The following is a 25,061-nucleotide window of genomic DNA, read 5'->3' as shown; positions in this document are numbered from 1 at the left end:
TATCAAGGCAAAATGTATTAACCATTTTGCGTGTCTTGCAAAACGCTCTCAAACCAAGGTTTTATTGTACATGTAAAACTTATGTAGGGAGATTTGTTTAATCTGTGTATCATCTGAGGCTGTTCACTTCGCTGGGTATATGTGAGGGTTTACATCCACGTTAAAGTATAAGTGAACTTTTTTTTGGTGGATATGGTGAAAAAAAGTCAGGATTTATTGTTGTGTGTGCCCCAATATGGAGATCCTCCCTCTCTATTTGTCCTGTTTATCGTTATCTTTGAAAGTGAAATCCCAAATTTTGGGTTGTCCCCAGAACAATAATAAGTGGGAAATCTTCCAATGGAGACACTCGTTCTGGTGACCCTGGTAACAACCAGGGGTTCCTTTACTATGGAGGGATTTTCTCTCACTTCCTGCTTTAGCTTTGGGACAGGAAGTGAAGGGAAATCTCCCCAAAGAGACACATATGGTAGGGGAAAAAAACTGGGTTATAATCCCCCCATATTCTACCCACAATGAAAAAGGTTTGCTTTTGGTTCTACTGTAACTGATACTGTTGAAGATATTTGTTTTCACAATTTCATCCTCATACTCAGCATAAAATATGCCACTTACTACTTAAAACAGAACACATATAAAAAACATTATTATTAATAATCGCCGTGTCTGGTACAAATATCTACCTGATAATATTTATTTTGAATATGACTATTGTCAGGAATAATCCCAGTCCCTAACAGCACCATACTGCTCAATCATCTGCGCACGCGTGTAACATTTGTTCCCCGCGCCTGCCAACCAAACTTGAGCTATACCCCACAACGCGTGACGTTCTTGAGATACAGCTCCTCCCGCCAATAGTAATCGAGAACAAAAGTTCGCAGGGTCGTTTGGACGAATCGTAGAGATCCGATGCGGCGGTGGGCGTTTCCCTCGGAAGCTGTGTGAGGAACAAGGCAGTAGTAGGCGGCGCCGGGCAGCTAGCAAGTTGTGCCGAGCTAGCAATTCGCGTCAGGGGCAGTGGCGTCAGAGATGCAGTTTGTTTAGCTCAGGATGGAGGAGCCATGGGGGTGAAGTAGGTGTCCGGGGTGCACAGAAGGCGGCCTTTTCCTTCAGGCCGGAGAATCGATACGCCGAGCGCAGCTACGGAACTAGGATTTAATCAAGGAGGAGAAGCCTCCAAGAGGACGGGCGGAGGGAGGAAAGAGCCCGAGTGGAGGAGAATGGAGGAGAAAAAAGAAGAGGGTGAGGCCGAGATTCAGGAGCACGGACCCGAACATTGGTTCAGTAAATGGGAGCGCCAGTGTCTGGCTGAGGCCGAACAGGAGGAGCCCATAGAGGAGGAGGCCGAGCAGAGTCAGCAGAAGCTCTGGCATCTCTTCCAGAATTCCGCCACGGCCGTGGCTCAGCTTTACAAAGGTCAGAACCGGGTGGGGTGCGGGGAGGGAACACCGGGGCCAAAAAAAAAACAAAATGGCGGAAGACCGTACCGAAGTAGCTGCATTTAGCCCCGCCCTCTGACCCTCAATTTGTATAGGCCGGGAGATGTAACCCATAGCAACCTGTGAGGAGTGTCATTGGCCTTCTTGTGTTTATTGCGCTCCACCTATGTGTGTGTGTGTGCTCGGGGCGTGTTCAGCGCTCCCTATCTGCCCCGGGGGTGTCATTGACAGCATCGCCCACCAGGGACGCCCTTCCGTCATGACAGCTGTGTTTGCTCCCGATGATGCCCCTAGACGGCCGGAAGGAGCCAGCGACAGTCCGATCCGCGGCGGAAGGACGGGGGATTAGGGCTGTTCAGCCGAAAACAAAATGGCGCTGCAGCCTTTTATTGTGACTAATTGGCAGCCGGTTATTTGCGGGATTGGAACGTTGGGTCTGATCAAAATGGCGAAGTCGGCGAATATGGCCGATGGTGCCGGCAGAGGAGTCCGGACTTGTGTTTGTATTCACACCAGTGCCTTGTGTCTTCTTTACAGATCGCGTCTGTCAGCAACAAGGAATGTCACTGTGGGCTCCTTTCCAGAACGCTGCTACAGCTGTCACCAATCTGTACAAAGGTAGGACGAGGCCGGAGCAGACTCGGCGCTGGCTGTGTGCACATCGTGTTCTGTCTCAAGCAGGATTTCATGTAGTGTGCGATTTTCTCATCTCTAGCCTTATAACATGAACTGAAAGCTAGAACATGGAAATCCACATCTTTGTAGTAATTGGTTTAGGTAATAATCCATTTTTTTTTTTTTTTAGTGTGATTGAACTTGAGGCATGCATGTCTTTTCATCCTTTGCTGCATATCAGTGTTGCTGATCTCCTGCAGCCTCTTCACATCTACACTGGGGTGGGTTTATAGAAAGTGAGGTTAGTGGACAATGCCTTTTTTTTTTTTAATTCACCTGTAGTCCCCATTGGGAGAATGTTACAGGGTGATAAACAAGTGGGAGCCAGGGACAGAGCTTTGTCACCTTGATCTGTTGTGAACCTCTTCTTTTTTTTTTTTTTTTTTTTTTGTGGAGGGATTCTAGTGGATTTATTTACATAAAACTGTAAATGTAAAAAAAGTTTGAAAATTACATTTGAAGTTAAAGTAATTGTAAAGGTTCTGTTTTTTTTTTTTTTTTTTTTGTTAGGCCACTTTCCGCCCGGCTTATAGCAGAATAGATTATATGACGTCCACAAGGATAACAATCCCACCCCCCTCCCCATGTTTCGGCGATCAGTGGTGCTGCGTGTCAGTCTGACACAACGATCTTGGTAAAGAGCCCCCGAAGGCTCTTTACCACGTGATCAGCCGTGTCCAATCACGGCTTATTACTATGTTAACGGGAAGAGCCGTTGATCGGCTTTTCCTCTTTAGCGTCTGACAGACGATCGGCTGGTCTCCTGATGGGGACATCTGTGCTGATTGTCGTTCAGTGTCACCAATAAGTACCCATCAGTGGAGCCTTTCAATGGCGCCTGTCAGTGCCACCCATGAGTGCCCATCAGTGCTGCATATTAGTGCCGCCTTATCAGTGAAGGAGAAAATATACTTGCTTATTTACAAAATTTTAGAACGAAAACAAAACCCCCCCTAAATTTTCAAGTGCCTGGTATTGAAGTGGTTTTGCACAGAGCAGCCCAGATACTCCTCTTTTGGGGTCCCATGCTGGTGCTCCTGTCTCCTCAACCCGCCACCCTGAGTGCCCTTCTAGAATGGCACTTTCTATGGGCTCGCTCTGTCTGTGGCAATTGCCACAGACAGCAGTGCTCAGCCCAGCCCCCGCTCTCTCAACATAGGCTTTGATTAACAGGAGCGGGAGCCAGTGGCTCTGTGTTCTCAATCTGCCCTATGAGAAGGGACAGAACTGGGAGAGCTGATGGATCAAGATCAGACTCAAGTAAGTATAAAGGGGATGGGTCCTCTGCAACAGAAGGTTTTTCTACCTCACGGCATAGAATGCATTAACCACTTGGTTTCCAGCCCATAGTCAAAATACGTCCTGTGTTTAAAGATGGATATCTCAGTAACGGCAGCAGCTGCTGCCACAACTGAGGTATCCATCTTTAGTGCCGACGGTCCTGTACACGATAACGGCGGTCTCCGTGGCGGATTCGCCGCGAGATCGCCGTTATCGATGGCGGGAGAGGGCCCCCCCCCTCCCAACGCTGTCTTGCGCCCTCCGCCGCTTACCGGAGCCGTCGGTAGCGGCGGAGGAGATCGGGACCGTTCGGCAGCTGAGCGGGGTTACGAGTGAAGGAAAAATCTCCTTCACCCGTCCCTATAGCTTTGCTGGGCTGAAGTGACGTCAAAACGTCAGTCCCGCCCAGCGTCTTAAAGCAACATTTTTTTTTTTTTCGTCATTTGAAAAAATGACATTTCCAAATTTTTTTTTTTTTTTTTCTTGCATTTTAGTCTAAATATGAGATCTGAGGTCTTTTTGACCCCAGATCTCATATTTAAGAGGACCTGTCATGCTTTTTTCTATTACAAGGGATGTTTACATTCCTTATAATAGGAATAAAAGTGATCAAAATATTTTTTTTTTTTTCAGTGTAAAAAGTAATAAAAATAAATAAGAAAACAAACAAATTTTTTTTTAAAGCGACCCGTCCCGACGAGCTCGCGCGCAGAAGCGAACGCTTACGCGAGTAGCGCCCGCATATGAAAACGGTGTTCAAATCACACAAGTGAGGTATCGCCGCGATCGTTAGAGCGAGAGAAATAATTATAGCCCTAGAGCAGGGATATGCAATTAGCGGACCTCCAGCTGTTGCAGAACTACAAGTCCCATGAGGCATAGCAAGACTCTGACAGCCACCAGCATTACACCCAGAGGCATGATGGGACTTGTAGTTTTGCAACAGCTGGAGGCATATCCCTGCCCTAGAGCTACTCTGTAGCTCAAAAAATGCAACATGTAGAATTTTTATAAACGTCGCCTATCAAGATTTTTAAGGGTGAAAGTTTGACGCCATGCCACGAGCGGGCGCAATTTTTAAGCATGACATGTTGGGTATCATTTTACTCGGCGTAACATTATCTTTCACAATATATAAAAAAATTGGGAAAAATTTATTGTCTTATTTTTTAATTCAAAAAAGTGTTTTTTTCCAAAAAAAGTGCGCTTGTAAGACCGCTGCGCAAATACGGTGTGACAAAAAGTATTGCAATGACTGCCATTTTATTCTCTAGGGTGTTAGAAAAAAATATATATATAATGTTTGGGGGTTTTAAGTAATATTCTAGCAAAAAAAAACTGTTTTAGTCTCGTAAACACTGAATCTGAAAAACAGGCTCAGTAACGAAGTGGTTAAAGTAAAAAAAATCTACTTTTTTTTTAAAGCCGGCATAACAGCTCCCCTTTAATTGCTGGTAAGAAGGGGGGGGAAATGCTAACTGACCACATGAGCTTCTCTCTTCTGTTTACTTCCTGCAGTCTTTCTTTGGGTGTCCACATCACTGCCTGCTTGATGTGGATGCCTCCTTATTGGTGGAGACAACACTTTCAGCAGCCAGATCCTCTTAAGGGCAGGAGAACCCAGGAGGTCAGTGAGAGGATTTGTGATTAACCACTTGCTGACCGTGCTATAGACAAAAGACGTCTTCAGCGCGGTCGAGTTATTCTGGGAGGATGTCTATGGACCTCCTCCCAGAATCCTGCTCCCGCGCGCCCCCCTATTTTTTTTTATTTCAGGCTTCCCAGCCTAGAGGTGAGATGTGGGGTCTTATTGACCCCATACCTCACTGTAAAGAGAGACCTGTCATGCTATATTCTTATTACAAGGGATGTTTACATTCCTCATAATTGGCATAAAAGTGATACTTTCGTTATTTTTGGGGGAAAATAAATAAAGTAAAATTAACTATATATATATATATATATATATATATATATATATATATATATATATATATATATATATATACACAATTTTTTTTTAAAGTGCCCCTGTGCTCGCATGCAGAAGCGAACGCATACGTAATTCCCGCCAACATATGAAAAAGGTGTTCAAGCTACACGTGTGAGGTATCGCTGCGAACGTTAGAACAAGAGCAATAATTTTGGCCCTAGACCTCCTCTGTAACTCAAAACATGTAACCAATAAAAATAATAAGCGTCGCCTATGGGGATTTTTAAGTAGCAATGTCTGGTGCCATTCCACAAGCGTGTGCAATTTTGAAGGGTGACATGTTGGGTATCTATTTACTCAGCGTAACTTCATCTTTCACATTATGCGAAAACATTGGGCTAACTTTACCGTTTTTGATTAAATACCACCAAAAAAAAGCTCTATTTGTGTGAAAAAAAGGACAAACATTTCATATGGGTACAATGTTGTATGACTGAGTAATTGTCATTCAAAATGTGAGAGCCCCGAAAGCTGAAAATTGGTCTGGTTAGGAAGGGGGTTTAAGTGCCCAGTGGTCAAGAGGTTAAAAAGATAATAGGGGGGGGAATTCCTGGTCCCCAGGGCAGGATATTGGCTTTGTTCATAGAGGACACTGATTTTGTTATGCTACAGGATTGCTTAGGGAGAGGAGTTTGGAAGCAAGACTGTTAAAAAAAAAAAAAAAAAAAAATGCAATCAATGCACTATTTAAACATATTTTTCCTGGAGTTGGGCTTTAATTGACAGCAACCTTTTCAGGTTAAAAACATGCGTATACAAGGCCTTGCAATAGCAGAACATTCATATTCTTTGCCCTGGTGGTCCAGGTCCTCTACGGATCCACTTTCCAATGCTGCAGGCTTCATATGACCCCCCCACTGTACATTGTGGTTCCCTCTTCCAACCCCTATGTGACTATTGTGTCTTTGTGACATAGGGGTCTGAGGATGCACATGGTGGGGGGCTACTGATACTTCTGGAAGTGTATTGGGCCTCTTTTAGATGTGGTTTTGAGGGGCGGGGGGTTGAGACACATTTTTAACAGCCCCCCACTCCACATAAGTTGCAAATTGCATGGGACGGGTTTGTTTACATGTCGGGGTGCTTCACTTTAAGCCTATGGCAAAATATCAACACATTGCGATTGGCAGGTGGCAAGCTCTCTGAACAGAGCAGCGCTGCACACGCCCCACAACCATGTGCAAAGCATGGGATTAGGGCACAGTTGTAAGCTATTGCAGGGACCTTGACGGGGGAACTTTAACTTGTAATGCCAACGGCCACCACCAACACTTTAAACAGCTGTTCTAATGTGTAATCTTTCACTATTTTCACTGCCATCTCCTTCCCTCTAATTAGAACCCCCCAAACATTATATATATTTTTTATTGTAACACCCTAGAGAATAAAATGGCGATCGTTGCAATACTTTGTCACGCCGTATTTGCGCAGCGGTCTTACAAGCGCACTTTTTTAAGGGGGAAAAAAAATATTTTTAATTAAATAAGACAAAAGTAAAGTTATTCCAATTTTTTTTTTTTTTTATATTGTGAAACATATGGTTACGCCAAGTAAATTGATACCCAACATGTCACGCTTCAAAATTGCGTCCGCTCATGGAATGCTGACAAACTTTTACCCTTTAAAAATCTCCTTAGGCGATGTTTAAAAAATTCTACAGGTTGCATGTTTTGAGTTACAGAGGAGGTCTAGAGCTAGAATTATTGCTCTCGCTCTAACGATCGCGGCTATACCTCACATGTGTGGTTTGAATTCCGTTTACATATGCCGGCGCTACTCACGTACATGTTCACTTCTGCGCGCAAGCTCGTCGGGACAGGGCACGTTTTCTGGCTCCTAACTTTTTTAGCTGGCTCCTAGATTACCAAGCAAATTTGTCAAACCCTGCGTCATAGGATGTACCATGCAGCTGTATATCACTGTTAATTCTTAGCTTGATAAAAAAAAAAAGTTGGTATCGGGATGATGCAGCTCCTGCACATAGGGTAATGTTGGCGGCCTGCCCTGAGGACGGCATCTCATATGTTGGTGATTACACTGAACTAGATGTAAACCAATCTTATCAGTGTGTCAAAACTTGTATAGTCTTACAGCTTTAAGCTGGCCATAGATGGATTGAAATTTAGCCTGTTCAGCAGGGACCAGCCAAACTTGTATTAATCAATGGTAGTTCTCATTTGAGAGCCTGATATCTAAGGACTGACTGCTCAGTGAACTAGCTTGTTGGAAAACTTTGCTTTGATTAGCATTGCAGCACAGATTGGTATATTCTGACAGGGGAGTTCCCTGCTGTCAGAATACAGAAGTGCAGTCGTGATGGTTCCCTCATCCATCACGAATATGTTGATGGGGGGGGGGGGGGGGGGGGGGGGGGTCTGTTCAGTGGTTTTTTTTTTTTGATCAGCTGGCTGGGTGATCAAAATACTGACTTATCTATTGCCTGCTTTATACTTTACATTTTGTTCAGTATGTTCTTTGTGATTTAAAAAATATCAGTTTTTCATAATGACATAGTAATGCCCCTTTTTGTAATATTTTCATTATTTTTTTTTACTTTCCTGATTGCAAACTTCTGTAAAATGTACAGCAAGTTACACAGCTCGGTGTGCACACTTGCCACCCCCTTGCTCTGGAATTAAATTCTTGCAGATAGTGGGGGGTCATGTTCTTCCTGGGCAGCCAATAAAAATAGCCAAAGATGCCAAACCTGGGAGAAAACTGGTTAAAGCGGGAGTTCACCCAATTCGTTTTTTTTCCCCCTTAGCTTCATGCTCGTTTTGTCTAGGGGAATCGGCTATTTGTTTTAAAATATGACCTGTACTTACCGTTTTCGAGATGCATCTTCTCCGTCGGCTTCCGTGTATGGGTCTTCGGGAGCGGGCGTTCCTTCTTGATTGACAGTCTTCCGAGAGGCTTCCGACGGTCGCATCCATCGCGTCACTCGTAGCCGAAAGAAGCCGAGCGTCGGTGCGGCTCTATACTGCGCCTGCACACCGACGTTCGGCTTCTTTCGGAAAATCGTGACGCGATGGATGCGACCGTCAGAAGACTGTCAATCAAGAAGGAACGCCCATACCCGGAAGCGACAGAGGATGCATCTCGTAAACGGTAAGTACAGGTCATGTTTTAAAACAAATAGCCGATTCCCCTAGAAAAAACGAGCATGAAGCTAAGGGGAAAATGTGTTCTCCATGGGTGAACCTCCGCTTTAAGATACTGGCATCTGGGAGGGGACTTTTAGTTGTTTCATTGCCACAGGGAAGATGACTTTAGTTCTGCTTTGGTAAAGCTATGACATGCTTCGTACTGTAGTAAATGGAAGAGAAGCAGGGGGAATTAAATGGATTTAGTGGATAGATCTTTGATGGCAGAAACGTCCTGCTGTCAGACCACCCTTCTCTGTTGGTTGACTGGATGGACTTGTCTCTTTTTTCAACCAGGTTAACTATGTAACCATATAGTTGCACACTCACTATGAATTATGCGTTTGTACTTGTCTTTGCATTGTCTGAAATGAAATGCCAATGTAATGGTTTAACTTTACTGAAGTCCTCTTTCCAGTAGCATGGCCTGGCACTATGCTTATATCCTGCTTTGCTGTGGATAAGCCTTTACTATTTGATGGCAGAAAAAGACTTGTTCAGTAAAGTGGAAGAGGAAATGGTTATGATACTGGCCAGCAGAATAAATGCCTCTAGCAGCAGGCAGAAAGTCCCCCCCCCCTCCGGTGTCACATTTGGCACCTTTCGGGGGAGGGGGAGCAGATACCGTGTAATCCAGGTATTTGCTCCCACTTCTGGGCATAGGTTGCCGCAATCTACGCCATGTCCGGCGCCTCCTTGATCCCCCCCCCTGCTGTCTTCTGGGAGGTGCACAGGTCCCAGTAGACAACAGGGACCAGTGGGATCAGGCAGCATGACTTGCGCACCAGGGAACCAGGCTGTGAAGCCGCAAGGTTTCACTTCCTGATTCCCTTACCGAAGATGGCAGCACCTCCAACCGAGGGACAAGATTGGCTTTGGGTGCCGCCATCGCGGGCACCCTGGACAAGGTAAGTGTCCATATTTTAAAAGTCAGCAGCTGAAGTATTTGTAGATGCTAACTTGTAAAAAAAAAAAAAAAAATGTCCGAACCCCGCTTTAGGGTTAATATTACAGCTAAAGCTGGATTTATTTTATCTTTTTATTTTTGCATAAAATAGTTCTGCTTTTAAATATTGTTAGTAGTGATGAAACTCAAATTTTGTTATCTCTCAGTTTTGGGTGAGGGTGTCCAATTCAAATGTACAGTGTCTTGAAAAAGTATTTGCGATAGAACACAAATGTGGCACAGGACGTGGAGGGGAAAATGGGTGTTTTTTTTTTTTTTTTTTTTAAATATCTGAAAAGTGTGGCGTGCATTTGTATTCAGCCAGTCAATACTTTGTAGAACCACCTTTTAGGTGCAATCACAGCTGCAGGTCTTTTTGGGGATGTCTCTCAACTTTGCACATCTATAGTGACATTTTTGCCCATTCTTTGCAAAAAATAACTCAAGCTCTGTGAATTTGGATGGAGAGCGCCTGTGAACAGCAATGTTGGTCTTGCCACAGATTCTCAATTGAATTTAGGTCTGGACCTTGACTGTGTCATTCTAACATATGAATATACTTTGATCTGAAACATTCCATTGTAGCTCTGGCTGAATGTTAAGGCTCGTTGTCCTGCTGGATGGTGAACCTTCGTCTCAAATCTTTTGCAGACTCGCAGGTTTTCTTCTAAGATTGCCCTGTAATTGGTATTCATTTTGATGCTTTTCTTCAGCAGGGACAGGTCAACAAAACATAATTCTGCCACTACATATTTGAAACGTGTGGCGTGAATTTGTATTCAGCCCCCTTTTCTCTGATATCCCTAACTAAAATCTACTGGAACCAATTGCTTTCAGATGCCACCTAATTGGTAAACCGAGTCCACCTGTGTGTAATTTAATCTCAGTATAAATAAAGCTGTTCTGTGAAGTCAATTCATCATCTGAAAATGCCAACAGTATGGCACAACTGCAAACCTACCAAGACATGTGTGTCCACCTAAACTGACAGGCTGGGTAAGGAGAGCATTCATTGGAGAAGTAACCAAGAGGTTCCTGGAGGAGCTGCAGAGATCCACACTTCAGGTGGGAGAATCTGTCCACAGGACAACTATTAGTTTGTGCTCTCCAAAAATCTGGGCTTTAAGAAAGCGTGTCAAGAAGAAAGCCATTGTTGAAAGAAAGCCGTAAGAAGTCCCATTTTACATGAAGCCATGTGGGGGACACAGAAAACGTGAGGAACAAGGTGCTCTGGTCAGATGAAACCAAAATTTGACTTTTTGACCTTTGGCTCTCCATCCAATCTGACGGAGCTTGATGGGGGCTGAATGCAAATGCATGGTACACATTTCAGATAAATGGTTTTCAATTTTTTTTTTTTTTACAAATGATCATTTTCCTAAGACTGCCTTGTGTTGGTCTATCGCATAAAATCCCAATGAAATACATTTGAATTTTTTTGTTGTAACCTGACAAAATGTAGAACATTTCAAGGGGTATGAATTATTTTTCAAGTCACAAAGTTCAATTTGGTCGCATCTGACAGAGCACCTTCCACATGTTTTCTGTGTGTCTCACCCCCCCCCCCCCCCATGGCTTCTTGCGGGACTTTTTAGGGTCTTGTAACAATGGCTTTCTTCTTGCCACTCTTCCATAAAGGCCAGATTTGTGGAGAGCACGACTAATAGTTTTCCTGTGGACAGATTCTCCCACCTGAGCTGTGGATCTCTGCAGTGCCTCCAGAGTTGCCATGGGTGCTTCTTGGCTGCTTCTCTGAATGCTTTCCTTGCCCGGCCTGTCAGTTTAGGTGGATGGCCATGTCTTGATAGGTTTTCAGTTGTGCCATACTCCTTTCCATTTTCGGGTTAAGTGGATTGAACAGTGCTCTGTGAGATGTTCAAAGTTTGGGATATTTTTTTTTATAACCTAACCCTGTTGGTGTGCTCGTTGTCCTTCGTGATGCTGTTTGTTCATCAAGGTTTTCTAACAAACCTCTGGGGGCTTCACAGAACAGCTGTATTTATTGAGATTGAATTACACACAGGTGGACACTATTTACTAACTAGGTGATTTCTGAAGACAATTGATTCCACTAGATTTTATAGTTGGAGGTATCGGAGTAAAGGGGGCTTATCGTAATGGAAATGCACGCTACACTTCACAATTTATTTGCCACTTTGTGTCTGTATATCACAAAGTTTTTGGTTATAACATAACCAAATGAACATTTTCAAGGGGTCTGAATTTTTTTTCAAGGCACTGTATATTGTGAGATAAGAAAATTGTGGTTACTCTTACCCTACAAGACATCGAATTTATAATTCTATACCGGGGGGTCCAAACTTTTTTAAAGAGGGCCTGATTTGATGAAGTGAACATGTGTGAGGGCCGGACATTCTTTGAACCATTAAAAGTTGGTCTAAGTGTGTTCAGCCGAGCACTAATATACACTGTCCAACAAAAGCGCCAACAGATTACATACAGGAGAGGAGAATCTCCTGTTTACACAGCAGCCTTTTTAATACAATGTCCCGCCTCCTATGATAGACAGAAGAGTTGTCCAATGGCAGCCCAGGAGACAGGACTTTCTATTACAGATGCCGCCCCATAAACAGGAGACTCTCCAGTATGTAATCTGACGGCACTCATCGTCCCCTCTGAGGCAGCGCAGATAAATACAGTATACATTTTACGTGGCCCGGGGGGGCCACAAAAGATATATATCCAAATTACCAGGGGGGGCCACATTAAACCGGAATGGGGCCGCAGTTGGCCCGCGGGCCGGACTTTGGACATGCCTGTTCTATACTGAATGAAAATAAGACTTTGCCTTTTGATTTTGGATTCAACAGAATATTTTAAATGGTGAACCAAGTGAAGATGTCATGGACAAAAATTGAGACCCATAACCAAATATTTAGTTGCACAACCTTTTAAAGGCATTCAGTGCAGATAAGCAATTTCTATAGTGCTCAATGAGGCTTCTTGCATAGTTCTAGTTGGTAAGGTTGAGTAACCCAGACACCAGTTCAGTTCAACTTGAGATTGTGTTTTGTAGAGAAGCACATCTAAAAGGTGTGCGTGTTTTGTTGGTGTGTGTTTTTTTTTTTATCCAAATGCTCCACTAACTAAGATCACCAACTGTGGAAGGGGGTTCCTCATCCTAAGTCACCAAAGATTTGTATATTGTAGTCTCTTAAGCGTCTCTTCTCTAGAGAGAATAAGTTTCATTGTTTTGTTAGTTGTTCCTCATAATTGAAGTCCTCCAGCCCCCTTGCATACCAAGAAAAGAGGATGTTTGCTGCTCAGACTATGAAGGAATGCTGATTCTGTGCCGGCCGGGGAAGGAGCTTGTCAGTTCCAGACATGGTGTAGACAAACCATGTCCCAAAAGCCGCAAACCATGATCCCCCATGATTAAGCTCTGTGAAGGGGGGGGTGCGTGGTCTGGCAGTGGTCCAAGCTGAGACTACCATTCACTCTATTACAGAAGGTCTGATTTGATGTGTGGCTTCCAGGACACTTGGTTTGCCTCCTCCGGCCCCCTTATTGGCTTTGTTGCTCTTTCCTGGATTCTCTTCAATTCAATGATGCTAAAATGAGATTGTCATTTATTGGCAAGTTTAACCAAATTGGTCCCTGGGCAGAGCCCTGGGGCACACCCCTCGAAACTTCAGACCATTCATAGAAATTGCCATTTATCACCAATCTCTGGACACACTAATGCAACCAGCTTTCTATCCAGGTACATGTTGTCATGCCATCAATCCCAAAAGATCTGTTTGTAAATTAACCATCAGGCAAACGGAGACAGTGAAGAGAAGGGCAACTAAACTGATGAGAGGCATGGAGGAGCTCAGCTATGAGGAAAGATTGTAGGAACTGAATCTATTCCCTCTTGAGAAGAGGCGATTAAAGGGGGATATGATCAAAATATCCCATGGTCATGTTAGAGGGCTCTTTACGAAAAAGCGGCAAGGATGTGGAATTCCCTTCCACAGGCAGTGGTTTCAGTGGGGGGCATCGATCATTTCAAAAAACTATTAGCACCTGAACGACTGCAACACACAGGGATATACAATGTAAACTACTGACTTATAATCACACACATAGGTTGGACTTGTGTCTTTTTTTTTTTTTTTTCAACCTCCCCTACTATGTAATAGGTCAGGGCTCGACAAATCCCGGTCGCCATGGCGACTAGAAATAGCGTCCTGGCGACTTGGCTTGGAAGGTGGGCAAAAAAAAATATATAATTTTTTTAAATTGTAAGCTGGCGCCATCTGGTGGTGAGCCGTTGGCATTACAAGTTAAAAGCATTACAAGTTAAAAGCATTACAAGTTAAAAGCATTACAATTACAAGTTAAACAGCATTACAAGTTAAACAGCAATTCTAATGTAATTTTTCACTATGTTCACTGCCATCATCTTCCCTCTAATTAGAACCCCCAAACATTATATATATTTTTTATCCTAACACCCTAGAGAATAAAATGGCGATCATTGCAATACTTTGTCACGCCGTATTTGCGCAGCGGTCTTACAAGCGCACTTTTTTAAATTAAAAAATAAGACTACAGTAAAGTTATCCCCATTTTTTTTTTTTATATTATGAAAGATAATGTTACGCCGAGTAAATTCATACCCAACATGTCACGCTTCAAAATTGCGTCCGCTCGTGGAATGCCGACAAACTTTTACCCTTTAAAATCTTCATAGGCGACGTTCAAAAAAAATCTACAGGTTGCATGTTTTGAGTTACAGGAGGTATAGGGCTAGAATTATTGCTCTCGCTCTACCAATCGTGGCGATACCTCACATGTGTGGTTTGAACACCGTTTACATATGCGGTGCGCTGCTCACGTATGTGTTCGCTTCTGCACGCAAGCTCGTCGGGACGGGGTGCGTTTTCTGGCTCCTAACTTTTTTAGCTGGCTCCAAGATTCCAAGCAAATTTGTCAAACCCTGTAATAGGTACACATACATAAGTGGTCCATATAGTGAACTTAGTGTTGAGTTAATCACTTTAAGGTCATCAGAGGACAAAGGTGCACTCTTTGCGGCTAGAGGGAAAAAGATTTCATCTCCAAATACAGAAAGGTTTCTTCACAGTAAAAACTGTCAAAATGTGGAATAGACTCCCTGTAGAGATGGTTCGGGTCAGCTCATTAGATTGCTTTAAAAATGGTTTGGATTCTTTCCTAAATGTACATAATATAACTGGGTACTGCCATTTATAGGTAAAGTTGATCCAGGGAAAATCTCAATCAGGAAGGCATTTTCCCTGCTGTAGCCAGTTGGATCATGCTTTGCTGGGGTTTTTCACCTTTCTTTGGATCTACTGTGGGTGAAGAATTGTATATGTGGGATTGTATACACATTTTCTAACTGACTAATTATGTAACCATTTATGGGGTACTGTAGCAAAATGCACTTAATCCACCGGCCTTCTGTATCCAAATTTTATAGCTCACCTCATAGAATGTCAAAAGGTTGGACGGGCAAGAATGTTTTTTCATAAATCCATTTTGGTTTCTATTGATACTATTATCAGCAAAGTCCTGGATATGGCCATTTGTTCTTTCCAATAGTTTAAATACTATTGATATTATACTGACTGGTGTGTTGTTTCCAGGTATATATTATATCTCGGCCATCTGCGCACCGCCGCCCCCCCCCCCCCCCCCTTTTTTTTTTTTTTTTAATGTGGTACTGCTATTGTTTTTTCACCAGGCAGTTGATACCATTCCAGTTGGTAAGCTTGCTTTAACCTCCCTGGCGGTATGATTCTGTCTGGAATTTTGTACCAAAAGCGGTACAATTTTTTGCATGAAAATTTGGCGTTTTATATTGTAGGCCTGTAATTCTTAGGAATAACTCACTTAAATCTGTCCAAACAAGAGTCTAGTAGACATCCCGGGTATGATAAGGTTTGAAACACAAAATCATAAATTATAATATAACAAATGATAATGTAATAATAAAAATTATTCAATAATGTAATCCAATCAAAAACATTAGAAATAACTGTCTGGCTATAACACAGCTAGTGATTCACATTAAGTTTTTCTAGCCCCCCCCCCCTTTTTTTTATTTTTATTACTGGTTTCTGTCAGCTACCTGGGTACATTCAGTATACTGATGTTGGCATTACTGTCTTCTTTATTATATCCCCTCCTTTTCCTTTGTATAAATGGAGAAGAACATGTTTAATAACGCTGCTTTTTTTCCCCCCTGTCACTTGTGACCGTCCTCACTTGGTCATCCTTTATGGGGACAAAATGTTCTATCCGCTCCTTTTTACTGGTAATATATTTAAAAAACACTTTTGGAATTTTTCCTTTTTTTTTTTTTTCCCTCTCTTTAGCAGTGTGTATCTCCTGCACCTGACCACGGGTAGTTTGGCACATTCTTCCTGATTAAACTGCTCAAGCTGTCTCAGGATTAAAGGGTGCTTTTTTCCACACTGCATGTTTTCAACTCTTTTCATAGATGTTCAATAGGATTCGGATCAGAGCTCATAGAATGCACCTTCACAATCGTTCAATGTTTTTGTTCTTCGCCATTCTTGGGTGCTTTTAGCTGTATGTTTTAGGTTATTAACCCCTTGCCGACCAGCGCACAACGATATACGTTGGCACAATGGCACGGCTGGGCAAATAAGATGGGACCCACGGACTTTATCTCCGCGTGGGTACCCGCGATCGTCTTACAGAGAGGAAGGACGGGGAAATGGTGATGTAAACAAGCATTTTATTTTCCTATTCTTTCCAGTGACAAGACACTGATCACCGCTTCCTGTAATCGGGAGCGGTGATCAGTGTTGTGTCACATGTAGCCACGCCCCCCACAGTTGGAACACATCCCTAGGACACACTTGACCCTTTCAGCGCCCTACTGGTTAACCCCTTCACTGTCAGTGTCAGTTTTACAGTAATCGGTGCATTTTTATAGCAATGGTCCCAAAATGGCGTCAATCCATAATGTCGCAGTCTTGATAAAAATTGCTGATCGCTGCCATTACTTTTAAAAAATAAAAATACCATAAAACTATCCCCTATTTTGTAGACGATATAACTTTTGGGCAAACCAATCAAACGCGATTAGAGATAGAGATATGAATGTAGAAGAATACGTATCGGGCTAAACAGACATTTTTTTTTTTTCAAAATTGTCGCTCTATTTTTGTTTATCGCGCAAAAAATTAAAACCGCAGAGGTGATCAGATACCACCAAAAGAAAGCTCTATTTGTGGGTGGGAGAAAAAGGACATACATTTTGTTTGGAAGCCACGTTGCACGACCGCACAGTTGTCAGTTAAATCGATTAATTGGGCCCAGTCTGGACACTTTCACTTATGGGTGTACTTGCTTTTGTTGCCAGTGGTTTAGACATTAATGGCTGTGTTGAGTTATTTTGAGGGGGACAGCAAATTTACACTGTTATACAAGCTGCACACTCACTACTTTGTAGCAAAATGTGATTTCTTCAGTGTTGTCACATGAAAAGATATAAAATACAAAATGTATTGGCCTATAACACACACCTTAATTTTAAAAGGGAATTTTCAGGAAAGAAATATATATTTTTTAAATAAAGAACTTTGAAGCAAAATTAGGATCAATTCCCATCTGCAGCCTCCCAATTGCCATGAATGCAGCCTGATCAATGCCTATCTCAGGGAGGGGGTGGGATGAGCGCCGTCAGATTACATACAGCGAGAATCTCCTGTTTACTTGGCGGCCTCTTTAATACAAAGACAGGAAGTCCCGTCTCCTAGGCCAGTATTCTATTACAGAGGCCACTGAGTAAACGGGAGCTTCCCGCTGTATGTAATCTGACGACGCTCTGAGAAATCCTCACTTCCTGTTCTTCTGTAACTCCACACAGTAATGCAAGGCTTTCTCCCTGGTTTGGAGAAAGCCTCTTGAGGGGGCGAGCAGGAGTGTCAGGACGTCCACCAACACACAGCTCCTTTCTCTATCTGCAACGTAGAGTGTCCTGACTCTCCTGTAGTCCAAGGTGAGGGGGCGAGCACGACACTCCACACCAGGGAGAAAGCCTCACATTATGGTGTGGAGTTTCAGACCGAACAGGAAGTGAGGATTTCTCAGAAGAAATAAGGACATTTAAAAGCAAAATTGAAGGATGAGGTAAGCGAAGGAGGACTGCACTAAGGTAAAGGAAGCTATTTAGGAAAGAAAATGGTACCTTTACAACCCCTTTAGTTTGAACTGTCATTATGATCCAATTTATTTTTTCTAGAGGTACCAACAAATCTGGCCCAGGTCATTTGAGAATATATTTGCAGATAAAGCAATTTATCTTTTTACACTTTCTTTGCTTTACTCTGACATACTATAAGGCTTACAGGTATATATCAGCCCAACTGCTTTTCACTTTTCAGGAGGAATGAAGTCTTGTTTCAATGAGCTGTAAGGGTATAATCTACAGTATATATATTGTATGACATGTGCTACTAAATGATTTTACATTTTACCTTGCAGAAAGTGTGGATGCCCATCAGCGGACTTTGGACTTAGGAATTCAGACTGGATGCCAGCGACGCAATAAAGAAGTTTTAGCCTGGGTAAAGAAACGCCGGCGAACTATTCGTCGAGAGGATTTGATTAGCTTTTTGTGTGGCAAAATTCCACCTCCACGTAACTCTCGTGCACCACCGAGACTGACTGTTGTTTCTCCTAACCGAGCTACACCATCTGAAACTGGCTCATCTGTAGAGACTGATTTGCAGCCCTTCCGAGAAGCAATAGCGCTCCATGGTAAGTGTTAGTTTTGAACTGAATATCATTAAAGCACTACAGTTGTGATTTGTATAGTAGCTGCACAAAATAGAACAAATGACAGATTTAACGTGACTCTGGTTTAAAAAAACTATTCTATTCACGTATAAACTGATGGTACCTTCTGTTGCTCTGTCAATCCAAATTTTTCAACTTCTTTAAATTTTTTGCTACCTGTGATCTGACTCTGTTATAGGGTGGCTTTGATTATTCTCCATTGTTTAGTGTGCTTTTTAAGATGAAATGTATAGGTGTAAGTTTTTAAAGTGTTTTCTATTGGTGTCATACAACAGCTTCTTAACTGCCATTCAGGCATGGAAGAGCAAGATGCAGTGTTTTAATTTTAACTTTCAGTACGACAAAATTACAAAGGGTTCATAGTTACATAGTTGGGTTGAAAAAAGACACAAGTCCATCCAGTTCAACCACAAAAAAAATAAACAAACAAAATAAAAAATGTACAATCCCATACACCCAACTCCATACCCACAGTTGATCCAGAGGAAGGCAAAAAAACCAGCAGAGCATGATACTATTTGCTACAGCAGGGGAAAAAAATCCTTCCTGATCCCCCGAGAGACAATCGGATTTACCCTGGATCAACTTTACCTACAAATCTTAGTACTCAGTTATATTCTGTACATTTAGGAAAGCATCCAGGCCTTTCTTGACGCAATCTACTGAGCTGGCCAGAACCACGTCTGGAGGAAGTCTATTCCACATTTTCACAGCTCTTACTCTGAAGAAACCTTTCCATATTTGAAGCTGAAATCTCTTTTCCTCTAGATGTAAAGAGTGCCCCCTTGTCGTCAGTGTTGACCGTAAAGTGAATAACTCAACAACAAGTTCACTATATGGACCCATTATATATTTGTACATGTGGATCATATCCCCCCTTATTCTCCTCTTCATAGCCTGCTCTGAGGAAGAATGTCTGTTCCGCGAAGCATATCCAACATTTGTCTCTGTATGGCACTTCCACATCTTGATTTTGACGTCAGCACTTGGATTCCATTATATGCAACATCTTACTTTTTGCGAGTGTCTTTGCATGTTTAGATTTTTAATGTACTAGGACAGTGATGGCGAACCTTGGCACCCCAGATGTTTTGGAACTACATTTCACATGATGCTCGACTACACTGCAGAGTGCATGAGCATCATGGGAAATGTAGTTCCAAAACATCTGGGGTGCCAAGGTTTGAGAGAGATCATCAGATTTCCCCAATTGGAAGAGGGCAGTATTCCTGAATACCCACAATCAAAGCCAGGGATCATACATTTATTTTTTCCTCCCATGCAGTTTTTTCATTGCAAAACACTTTAGCGTTGGTGTGTCAATCTTTTTCTTTGTAAAAAAAGTAAAGGCACACTCTGAGTTAGTGATTGTAAAGGTTATTTGTTTTTTAAATAAACATTTTATATTTGCCTGCTCTTTACAGGGGTTTTGCACAGAGCAGCTCGATCTTCTTTTTTGGTCCCCTGTCCTGGCCCACCCCCCCTTTTCTAAGTGCCCCCAATAGCAAGCCCTTTGCTATGGGGACACTTGAGTTGGCTTGTTTCCATGAATGGGCATTATTAGGGGTGCAACGGATCAAAAAACTCACGGATCGGATCGATCCTCGGATCAGGAGTGACGGATCGGATCATTTTCGGATCAGCAAAAAAAAAAAAAGACAAATCTTGTTACACCCACCAGAGTTTTAGATTTCACAGTTCTCAACACAAAACTGAGCTTATGTGCTTAAATACAGTGTTTGGAAATCCGACAGACTGTTTATTGCTAATATGACAGAACACCTCTGATTTTCACATTTAAACAGTCCGTCAGATTTACAAATACTGTATTTAAGCGTATAAGCTCTGTTTTGTGTTGAAATAACTGCATCTCGCAATACTTATATGTGCAGCCAAGTGGAAGTCGCAGCCCCATGTACGAAAGTGGTGTCACCAGTTCCCTACTGTGACCTGAACTATCCCAATCATTAGATCCCTTTAGTGTCATTGATCGGCGGGCTGAGTGTCTAGTGAAAATCCCCCCTACGTGCTCAGTCCATACAGATCCCCCCGATCGCCTTTTCTCTCTTCTCTGGCAAGCAGCAGGACGCCCGGTACGGCGGCGGCAGCGGCTCCCCGTGTGGATACCTCAAGGTGCAGCATGGAGCTCATCGCTGGGCTGTTAGGAGTCAATGACATATTGAGCTCAAGTGCCCACAAACTTCCGAGGAGCAGCCTGTATCCACCGCGCCGGTGGACCTCGATGGCCGCCGCTTCGATAGCTAGGCCGAAGCCGCGGCCTTTCCTATGGACCGGGAGGCCCGTGGATCGCCGTGTGTCCCGACCCGAAGGTACTGATCCGTACGGATCAGTTGCACCCCTAGTGACAATACTTGATGTTTTCCCACTGTCATATGGCATTCTTGTGCCACAGTGCCTACACACCGTCACGGTTTTATCCACTAACCTCTTTCCTTCATCATTATATTTGACATGGAAGACAAAATGCTCCCATACAGGGGATTTAAATGACGCGGGGCATTCAAGCTCCTCCGTTCGCCATGACCACGCTGTGTGTGTGTGGACTGAACATGCGCAAATTATTATTATTATTATTTTTTTTTTTTTGAAAACAATCCTCGGATCACGTGTGTGCGGTTCGGATCAATCTTTTTCGGTCCGGCTCACGGATCAATGAGGATCCGTTGCACCCCTAGGCATTATCCATTCACACACCGTGCAGCAAAGCTTTGCGCTCGCTCTCTTCTCATTGGCTCACTGGCTGTGATTGACAGCTGCAAGGGCCAGGGAGGGGAGAGAAACTCGGGAGAGCTGCTTCTCTCATGCACATCTCTGGATTTAGATGGGACTCGGGTAACCGTAAGACCTGCACCCAGAAGGCATTTTTACCTTAATGCATAGATCTAATGCATTAAAGTAAAAAAAACCTGCCTTTAGAAGCACTTTTAAGTCAAAGGAGGTAAATGACATCTCCTGAGCTTCTCTATTTACTTCTGACAGTGTTATTTCGCTTTCCTTTCCAGGAGCCTGACACTGATGCTTTTAAGGTCTAAGCATTTTTAACATTTGAGGCCGGTGCAGCTGCTATGCTTGCGCCCCCCCCCCCCCTATTCCTGCCCAATTACAGAAGCCTTTGTATTATGTGAACTCATTCACACAGTGCAAAGGCTTCCCTGAATGGGCAGCAAAGGAAGGGGTGGGCACAGCTGCTCTGTGTGCCTCTCTCCTGTGTATGCTCTGGTATAGCCCTAAACCTGTCGGATGTAAATAATTGAGATAAGTTCTGGAGATGTCATGCACCTCGGACTTAACTCCTAGTGTGCCTGCACTTTTTACTTAACCATTTAAGGACCGGACCAATATGCTGCTACATGACCCAAGGGGTTTTTACAATTCGGCACTGCGTCGCTTTAACAGACAATTGCGCGGTCGTGCGACGTGGCTCCCAAACAAAATTGGCGTCCTTTCCCCCCCACAAATAGAGCTTTCTTTTGATGGTATTTGATCACCTCTGCGGTTTTTATTTTTTGCGCTATAAACAAAAATAGAGCGACAATTTTGAAAAAAAATTCCAATTTCTTTTACTTTTTGCTATAATAAATATCCCCCCCAAAAAAAAAAATATATATATATATATATATATATATATATATATATATATATATATATATATATATATATATATATATATATATATATATATATATATATATATATAATTCCTCAGTTTAGGCCGATACGTATTCTTCTACCTATTTTTGGTAAAAAAAAATCGCAATAAGCGTTTATCGATTGGTTTGTGCAAAATTTATAGCGTTTACAAAATAGGGGATAGTTTTATTGCTTTTTTTTTTTTCGTGACGGACAAGTGGCGGACACTTCGGACAATTTGGACACATTTTTGGGACCATTGTAATTTTCCCAGCAAAAAATGCATTTAAATTGCATTGTTTATTGTGAAAATGACAGTTGTAGTTTGGGAGTTAAACACAGGGGGCGCTGTAGGATTTAGTGTCCACCTAGTGTGTGTTTACAACTGTAGGGGGGTGTGGCTGTAGGACTGACGTCATCGATCGAGTCTCCCTATAAAAGGGATGACTCGATCGATGCAGCCGCCACAGTGAAGCACGGAGAAGCCGTGTTTACATACGGCTCTCCCCGTTTTTCAGCTCCGGGGAGCGATCGCGACGTAGCAGCTATAAACGAATAGCCGCGCCGTCGTCCCGGATCGCTCCCCGAGGGAATCCGACCGACGCATGTAGCGCGCGGGGGGGGGTCCCGATTGGACCCGCGGAAAGGCAGGGACGTACAGGTACGCCAATGTGCCTGTACGTGCCATTCTGCCGACGTATATCTACATGCGGCGGTCGGGAAGCGGTTAAGGTAGATCTGTCATGAGAGCATTATGTAAGCTACCCATGCTTGCATCTTATTTTGAGAATTCCAGTTCCCTGGCTGTTCTAATTGCTCGGCTTCAATGCTTTGTTTATGCCAGGTCAGTGAATGATAAAGATGAGGCATTCTCTGACCCTCATTTATAACCTACATGTTCTGTGTCTGTGCCCTTAAAAGTATTAGCCAGACAGCCAAGAAGCTAGAATTTTCAGGAGGCCAGCAGTGATGGCAACATATATCTATCATGATGAGTGTGTCTTAAAGCGGGGGTTCACCCTATAAACCCCAAAAAAAAAATTTTTTTTTCCTCTACCATAAAATCAGGCATTGTAGCGCGAGCTACAGTATGCCTGTCCCGATTTTTTTTTATCCCCGTACTCACCTTGTACTCGTACATCGAAGATACCGACTCCCCTCGGGGAATGGGCGTGCCTATGGAGATGGAGGATGATTGACGGCCGGCTCTGGCGCGTCACGCTTCTCCGGAAATAGCCGAAATAGGCTTGGCTCTTCACGGCGCCTGCGCATAGCCTGTGCGCAGGCGCCGTGAAGAGCCGAGACCTACTCCGGCTGTCTTCGGGGAGAGTGACGTGCCAGGGCCGGCCGTCAATCATCCTCCCTCTCCATAGGCACGCCCATTCCCCGCGGGAGCCGAAATCTTTAATGTACGAGTACACAGTGAGTACGGGGGTAAAAAAATCGGGACAGGCATACTGTAGCTCGCGCTACAATGCCTGTCTCGATGGAAAAATCATGTCAGTGAGGGTGAACTACCGCTTTAACTTGGGGCCGCCTAGCTGTGTTTCTATGGATAGCAGTCTTTGCTATGCCTCTATGGAAGTCGGTAATGTACTGCATCTCACAGCCTGTATCTCCAAGGATGAAAATTGTTGTCTTGTTTAGAGTGAAATGTGTTTAATTTAAAACCATTGTAGGCAAATGTAAACGTTTTAAATGTTGAATCTGGCAGGCAAACATGTAATGTATTTTTTTTTTCTTCTTTATTTGCAGGACTGAGTGGTGCAATGGCTAGTATTAGTGTCCGCTCAAGTACTCCAGGCTCACCAACTCATGTTAGCGGCAGTTCTACCAGTAGTCGCAGGAGAAATGGACTCCTTGATGTTGATTTGAACACTTTCATATCAGAGGAAATGGCACTCCACTTAGATAGTGGCAACCGCAAACGTACCTCAGCCCAATGTGGCGATGTCATTACAGACTCGCCAACTCACAAACGCAACCGACTTATGTAAATCTGCAGAAGACTCTACCACCATGCTGCTTTGAAGCCACTTTTAATCCTCCTCATACTGTTTAAAAGGAAACATGAGGCCCATCTTCCCTTTTCACTGTTAAAGACCCTTGAATTATTAAATAATTGCTGTTAAGCAAGCTCCTGCTATTGTAATTGTGGTTTTCTTTAATCTATACACCCAGCACAGGACGTCTGGTTTGTGTAATATTTGGAAAGATTATCAGAACGTGAACATCAGTTCATTCAGTGCAAAGTGACCTTACTTGTCTCTAAAAGGGAAAATGTAAATTGTTGGATTTTCTTTCTCTTTCTCTTTTTTTTTTTTTTTTTTTTTTTTTAAATATAACTCTCCAACTGGTCTGAGTATTTTTGCTTCAACAGTATTTCAATTTTGGATTTGCCTAACTCTGCTGTGCAAGTCAATCAGTTCCATTCCTTTTCAGGCATCTAGTTACAATTATACTGCATTTTTTATTCTTGCATATTATGGTGATCATGTCATGAGGTGCTATGGTTATGCTAATAATAATTAACAGTTGCTCAGTGCTAGGCACTTCACTGGTTTAATTTTTGTTTTAGTGCTGTCCTTTACCAATATTAAATCTTCTCCCAGATTACTCCTAATAGGCTTTTAATATTGTCAATTTAAACACATTTATGCTCATTCTTATATGCTGGTTGTATCATTGTGGGGTAAATGTAAACTGTATAAATCACCCTAAAGTTGACACCCCCATACATTGTTTTAAACATGTTTTTTTAACCTTGGTTTATCTGTGTTCAGTAAGATTGATTTACAGGTTAGTTCTGTCTATAGGTTGCATATTTTCTAATTATGATTGAAAATGCTTTTCTTTCCATCATTGCCTTTTCAAATGGTAAAAACAAACAAAAAAAAAATCAGCTTAGGATTGTGTACATTGTACTAATTTTTTAAATCTACCTAAAATGTATAACTCAATTAGAGCGTACTTGCAAATTCAACTAATTACTGTCTTCCTGTAACATTTGTGGGCTCTGGCAGGGAAGCCTACTTTTTTGTTTTTTTGGTCGCACGTCTTCTGTTGTACTTTCCATTTATTTCTAAGGGTATTCTCACAGGGGGGCATGTGAACGCCTTGTTCTGTAT

At 42.8% G+C, this 25,061-nt stretch overlaps 1 protein-coding gene across 1 annotated transcript; it reads left to right on the top strand.

Moving 5' to 3' along the window:
• Window positions 1-944: 944 nt before the first annotated feature.
• On the top strand, window positions 945-24,841 carry C6H16orf72 (chromosome 6 C16orf72 homolog). The gene is made up of 4 exons (XM_040356965.1): window positions 945-1,419; window positions 1,980-2,060; window positions 17,968-18,243; window positions 23,689-24,841. The coding sequence occupies exons 1-4, from the start codon at window positions 1,224-1,226 to the stop codon at window positions 23,928-23,930; spliced, it is 795 nt and encodes a 264-aa protein (XP_040212899.1). The 5' UTR covers window positions 945-1,223; the 3' UTR covers window positions 23,931-24,841.
• The last annotated feature ends 220 nt before the right edge of the window (window positions 24,842-25,061 follow it).

The sequence above is a fragment of the Rana temporaria genome, chromosome 6, assembly GCF_905171775.1.
Source record: "Rana temporaria chromosome 6, aRanTem1.1, whole genome shotgun sequence".
In the NCBI taxonomy this organism is placed as follows: Eukaryota; Metazoa; Chordata; class Amphibia; order Anura; family Ranidae; genus Rana; species Rana temporaria.
This window is presented reverse-complemented; position numbering and strand designations above follow the sequence as displayed.